At 35.5% G+C, this 6,909-nt stretch overlaps 1 protein-coding gene and 1 non-coding gene across 2 annotated transcripts; both read right to left on the reverse strand.

Annotated features, from left to right (window-relative positions):
• Positions 1–245: 245 nt before the first annotated feature.
• Positions 246–316, reverse strand: Trnag-ccc. Its single transcript has one exon. It is a non-coding gene; the product is annotated as a tRNA-Gly (tRNA).
• Positions 317–4,956: 4,640 nt separating this feature from the next.
• On the reverse strand, positions 4,957–6,672 carry LOC115231978 (fizzy-related protein homolog). Its single transcript, XM_036500191.1, has 2 exons — positions 6,656–6,672; positions 4,957–6,521 (listed from the first exon to the last, which is right to left on the reverse strand). Exon 2 carries the CDS (start codon positions 5,889–5,891, stop codon positions 5,025–5,027), a length of 867 nt encoding a protein of 288 aa, XP_036356084.1. The 5' UTR covers positions 5,892–6,521; positions 6,656–6,672; the 3' UTR covers positions 4,957–5,024.
• Between the last annotated feature and the right edge of the window lie 237 nt (positions 6,673–6,909).

The raw sequence follows: 6,909 nt of genomic DNA on the forward strand, positions 1-6,909 counted from the left end.
ATTGACGCCGAGCATAGAAAGAGACCCAATATTTAAATGAAAAAACAATAAATTTTTAAAAATCAAGTAATCCTTATGATCACTTATTTATTATTCTAAAATCTCTTTTTATTTTTATGCGATGTCATTAAACAGACTGGTGCTAAAATAACTCCAAAATTACTCAAGTTAGTTTAGATAAGCTTCCTATGCTTATATGCACTCAAATGTGTTTAATTCAATAATTTAAAATAAAATCAAAATTATGCATCTGCCGGGAATCGAACCCGGTTCGCTCGCATGGGAAGCGAACATGATACCATTACACCACAGATGCTGCAATCCTTTCCCTCGGAATCTCTACAGTTCGCGCATCATACAACGTTTTTTCTTTTTTAAACTTAGAGGTACCTTATATAATTACAAAAAAGAAGGCACCTAATTTTGTCTGGTGAACTTTTAGTAAATCCTTCTATTATTTCAATGGCCGAAATTTTGCTTGACTCCATTTCTGTATCCAGATTCAAAGAGGTCCCTTTGTCTAATGATACAATTTCTCTAAGAATTTAAGATATGTCTGGTAATATCTTGTCTCAGATTGTTCATTGTATTAACTACAGTTCTTTCTCGATAAGCTTCCAGTTCGATCAATCGACTGATATAACTTTGTCAGTTGGTTTCTTTTGACGTTTTCTCGTGGAAAACAAGATTGTTGAGGATTTTCTTGTTTGTATCGAACTTGATCGAAGAACACGATGTCAGGATATTTTTGCTGTTGTTGACAAATTTATGGAACTTAATTATATTGACTGGAATAAAGTAGAATCAATTTGCACTGACAGAGCTCGTTCAATGCTTAAATATCGGTCAGGATTTATTGCACATGTAAATAAAAAATCCAAATATCCAATCTTTCTATTGTGCAATACACAAATATTTGCTTTCATTAAAACTTTACCATCAGAGATGAAGATTTTTCTCGATCAAATAATAAAAATAATTAGTATTATTCGCTCAAGAGCAGTCAATCATAGAATTTTTCGGAAGCTGTCAAAGAACTTGGATCAGAACATTCAATTTTGTTATTCATTCAGAAGTCAGATGGCTTTCCCGGGGAAAGGTTTTGACATGAGTTGTTGAGTTGTCTGATGCTATTTCAACGTTATTATTATTTATTTATTTAACCGCCAAGACCACGATAAAAGTCAAACAAAAGTCACGTGATCCCGATGCACTCGACCAGGGACCTCATCTTCGCTCGCCCCACACAAGATCGCACCAGGCGGCAGGCCGTTTTTGACGGGGCATTTGCTGACGGACCGAGATTCAGCTTGATAAGGTTTTCCAGAGAAGCTGGACCGGGGCGTTCGCTATCATGCGACCAACGATCGGCCCTTTGTTGGGCCTCCATGATTCGCCTTCTGTTGGACCACGATAACCGCGGACTCCATGATCCGGAGGCGTAGGCGATAGATGGTTTGAAGTACTGGCGGTAGATATTCACCAGTACCGGGTGCGACCAGTTTTTTCATATACCGGATAGAATTCGGAGGATGTTCAATTTTTTTCGCATTTGCGAAGTAGGTTGTCTGCTTGTGGGGAGAAACAGAGGTGCATATCAAGGGTTACCCCTAGGACCGTCTGACTCCTGTAGAAGGGCACGGACATATTATTCAGCTTTAAGTCGACTGAAGTCTTTCCCAATCTTTTGTCGGAAGTGAAAAGGGACGTGGCGGACTTTGCCGCGTTTACCAAGAGTCGGTTGTCCGTCAGCCATAAGTTAGCTTGGAGCCTTTCAGAGGCCTTCTGGATGTCCCGGTCCCGTGAAGCTAATACGATGTTGTCCGCGTATGAAAGAACAATCTCATTGTTGTCGAGGAAGGGAGATCTTCCAGGAATAGGTTGAAAAGGCCCGGGGATAAGAGGGATCCCTGAGGTACTCCGTTGGGTAGAAGACGAGATTTGAACTTCAGACCACCGAGGCACACCCTTCCCCTTCGTCCACTTAGGAAGTTGGTGATCCATATTTTTAGCTTCAAAGAAATTCGGATTGGAATATCTTCCTTAAAAGAAGCTTCCTCGAGACAGAGTCAAAGGCTTTGTGGATGTCATTTTGATTTATTTGAATTGATGGAATCTATTGAATTCAAAAAAATAATTTTATCTTGCTGACATTTTTTTCCATTTTGGATGATTTTGATTTATCTTTGCAAAGTTAACTATATTTATGAACTTTAGGCAAATATACATGTCTTCAATTGAATTGAATGAAAAAATCACTAGATTCAAAAATAAATTATATTTGTGGAGAAATAAACTTTTGAATTTAAATATATCAATGTTTCCTCTTGTTGAAACTTTTTATCGAAATACAGATTCCTATAATTCGTTGTTGGAAATTGTTGATGAACATCTTGAAAATCTTATTGAGAAATTTGAAAATTATTTTCCTGCACAAAATTCTGTTCCTGATTGGATTGTAAATCTCTTGCTTTTTCCCATGAATGTAGATGACGATCTCGAAATTCAAGAATCCCCTATCTAAGACAAAGCCGAACATTGATATTTTGATCTCTAAAATGCAAGATTTAAGATTTGATTTAATTCTTGATTAAGATAAAATCGATATTAGGGGGTCCCTAATATTTTTTAAAAGCACCTTGGGGTCCACGTTAAAAAAAGGTTGAGAAACGCTGCTTTAAGGAAATATTAACAAAATATCTCCTTGGTTATGTACAAACCAGCTAAACCTAAGCCCCGAAAAATGCATGACCGCTCTATTCATGACTAACAAAAAATATCCAATTCTGAAATCAATTTTGTTTTGAACGGAACAACAATTCCGCAGACTAAAACGCAGGAAATAATAGATGTGACTTTTGACACCTAATTCTCATTCTCTAAGCATATCAACAATCTTAAAACTAAACTATCGAGAAGATAAACTTTTAAAAGGCCTTTCTTGGTTCGTGCACGGTAATAAAACAACCCTGTGTAGCATAATATACAAACAATATGTCGAACCCTCCATTGGTATGCTTGCGGTACCTGGGGATTATATCTGGCCCTAACAAATTGTCAAAAGATCTCGAACCTACATCGGGAGGCTGCAAAGACCATCTCCAGTTTTACTGAACGGCTTATAAAGCCAACTGCTTTCAAAACGCTGATAAGGGCGACCGGTTTCGAGTTCTAAGTTAAAAAATGCTGGAATAAGCACAGACCCTTGAATTCTCGTCCAATCAGAAGATCCGCCGGATCCCTGGCTGAACACAGAAAGAAGATGCCCAGATTGATTAAGAACTTTGTTTTCTGACTTTAACAGTGTTTTCGGTATAAAATAAATAAATCTAATAAATAACATACCACAGAATGCTATATTCTTTAGATCAGCGGTTCTCAACTTTTTTTAGACTAGGGACCACTTGCAATATAAAATTTTATGGAAACCACATTAAATAAAATAAACATTTTTTTGCTATTAGCAAAGTCAAAAACGACATCGCTATTTCACAGTGATAAGTAGTGGGGAATGTGAACATTGATTCCAATGCAGTTTTACACAAAATGGGAAATATTATTTTTTTCGAAATTTCTGATGTTTACTAAAAATTTTTGAAGACCACGGTTGAGAACCGCTGCTTTAGATAATCTCACGTAAATAATAAATTTAATAAATATTATTTTTTGAAATAAAAATTATTTGATCTTTTAGTTAGTGGCTTTGTCTTTAATTATTGTAATGATTACAAAGGCTATGAATGATAAATTAACCAGACATCTAAAAGTACTCATATTATCTTACCTCAAAGCCAATATATCTATCGATAGTGAACGAGAGCCACAAACACAGTGGAAGACAACTTGAGAGTCATTTCAAAATGATCATTGTGTCAAATATGTTCTCTAACATGCCCAAATTAGAAGTAAACTAAACCAATTATGTATCAGCGTCATAGACTAGTCAGTCATATTCTGAAGGAAGAAATGACCTCATCCATTCACGCCCTTTCAATAAGAGTAGATTTGGGAGGAAACACACCTTAGGCTCACTGCCCGTTAGAGTGGGATGGAGGGACACACCACACACCCAATTGTCTGGGATTGAATAGATGATGTAATGCATCTTTCATTTCAATAAATACGCTTTTATACTAATTGTGAAAACATCAGTAGACATGCCCATGTTGCCAGACCGGTCCACCAAATATTTATATTCCAGTGATTTTTCAGATAAAACAGTAAAGCTAACATACAATAAAAAGGCGGAATTTCCCGTTCCTTTCAATTGAATAAACTTTCCTTTCCTTATTCCCAAAATGGGGTGGCACAAGTTATGTATGCGCTTACATATATTGTTTCTTATTTTTTTGAATTTTTAAAGAACTGGCGTTCAAAATATTTTTAATAAACACAGGAATTTTTTTTTCATAGAATAACCATCAATTGAAAATAGAGAAGTTAACTAAATTAGATCAGTCGCCGAGCGGATGGACAGGCAATTTCCACGTAATATCGCAAACGATATCCGCTGAAAAAGCCAGCTCGCTTCACACAGGAATTATGTTCCAAAAAAGATTTCATAAGTTTAGAATTTTTTAATGATTGTCTTTAATGGATGGATTTTTTGTTTGAACAAATAATGTTAGATACCAACTCTATTTAAAATAAAACCACAAAGTCTATCATGAGATAATGTAATAAAATTGGTACTCATGTTATCATTAAAACCTTGTAATTAATGTCATTAACCGAATGAACTTGATAATAATCAATAGTTAAACATGAATGGGCAAGTCAAGTATTAATCAAAAGAGCGATAAATAATCTATTTGACAATCTATTATTCACAACTTAATGTGAAGTGCATTTGATAAAAATCGAACATTAATTTTGTATTTTTCCAAAAACTTGTTGGCCGTGATTAATATTACGCAGTATATAAAAATACAATCAAATAAATTGTAAGCAGGAAAATCGAGGATGAAAAATAAATTATGTAAATAATATATAATTTATAGACAATCTTGAGACATATCCAGTGATTAGCGAACGTAATTTTCCAGGGTAAGAACAGAGTAAGGTCGAGGAGGACTTGGATTTGAATCAAATAAGTGCCAGAAACGAAGAGTTTCGTCGCCCGAGCCCGTGACAACACTCCTTCCATCCGGAGAAAGTGCCATATATAAAACCCGAGAAGTGTGGCCAGATAACTTGACAACCGGAGACATTATTGGATACTTCCATACTATCAACTCATTAAAAGAAAATCCATGAGTAGTGACGAGCTCATTTGTGTTCTTTGACCATACCATATTACAAATTTGAGATTCAGTCTTGTGATTAGAAAGAGCTTGTCCAGTCAGAGAATTCCACAACCGAATCTCCTGATCGGCAGTACCTCCTCCAGAGGCAAGAAGTCCCCGTTTATGGGGGGACCAAGCCAAAGCTTTAACAGCAGCTTTATGGTCAGTAAATGTGTAGCTGGGAGTATTGGAATTTCCATAAATATCCCACAATAATAATAAATTGTCATTTCCTCCGGAAGCCAAATAGCGCCCATCGGGGGAATAGCGCAGACCACAGACTTCCTGAGAATGCCCCTTGAGTGTACTGTGATTCCATCGAGAGGCATTGTCCAAATTAGAACTTCCTAAAGTCATTAGACCACAACATCGCATATCCAGCAGAGAAATAGTCTTATCTCGAGAACCGGAAGCCAAAACTGTCTTATTCCAAGAAAGTGACCCCACTCTTGAAGAATGAGGCCTGAATGACTTTAATTCACGTGCCTCTTCCATAGAATATATTGATATTCTCCCCTGATTTGTGGACACAGCAACCACATTCTCTACAGGAGAACAAGAAACTGCAGCCACTGTCTCTGGTGAGTCCAACTCACAAAGTTTCATAACTGCAGAGCTCTTTGAATTCCAAATGTAAACTGCACTTCCAAGTCCAACAGCCAAATTATCAAAAGGAGACCAATCCACAAGGCTGAGATAAAAGTCATCTTTAAGATCGGGGCGTCCAAAGTCTTGTAAGGCGATTTTGGAATTTTTCGTGGCTTTTCAATCGCACTTTCAAGCAGACGTCGACTTTTTTCAGTCAGCCCCAAAAATTCCAAGAAATATAATCAGATTTGTCAATTGATGAATGCTGAGTGTTTTTCCGATCACGTTTGAACCTGAAGTAGTTTGTCGTTTCCTCGAGCATTCCGGCTCTCCTCGGAGGTGTTGTTAATTGAGAACGGTTTATTGATTCATTAGCCAAAAGTTCCTGGAAAACTTGATTATTTGCATATTCGCAGTTTTCATCAACTGTTTCGGGTGTATCGGGAAAATCGTCGTTTGAATACCAATCTATAGACTCGGAGGGTTCGGCAGTAGGAACTAGTCTTTCGGAATAAACATGTTTCTTAGAACGAGTAGATCGGACTGAAGACGAATCTTCAAATACTTTGCTCGTCTTTCTTTTCTCAAAAGCATCATTTTTCATTGCAGGTATAAAAATGCTTGTGTAGGGGAATTCTTATCGATAAACTATAATAAAAACATTATTTATTATTTTGATAAATGATTGAAACAAAATAAATAATATATAATTAATAAAACTCTATAATTTTAACAATATATCTAGTTTAAATTATCGAATAAAATAATTAAATGTAACACACCAGAAAAATGAACAGTGGTTTCAAACCTATATTTTATTTAATTAAAAACATATGATTATATTTTTCCATAATTTATAATTTTTCTAAGCTTAATTCTTATTTTTATATTATTTTAAAATTAAATATTTACAATAAACTAATTAATTTTAACCACGTTTTTTTGAATCTTTACTAAGACATTAAAATACAACAATATGACTTAGCTAATTTTTAAATTAATGAATTACAAGGCAACTATTATAATCATTTTTATT

Source organism: Octopus sinensis, unplaced genomic scaffold, assembly GCF_006345805.1.
Source record: "Octopus sinensis unplaced genomic scaffold, ASM634580v1 Contig19020, whole genome shotgun sequence".
NCBI lineage: Eukaryota > Metazoa > Mollusca > Cephalopoda > Octopoda > Octopodidae > Octopus > Octopus sinensis.

Bases quoted from the DNA above. Each gene is read 5' to 3' on its own strand.
- LOC115231978 (XM_036500191.1), bottom strand. From the start codon at position 5,891: ATGAAACTTTGTGAGTTGGACTCACCAGAGACAGTGGCTGCAGTTTCT.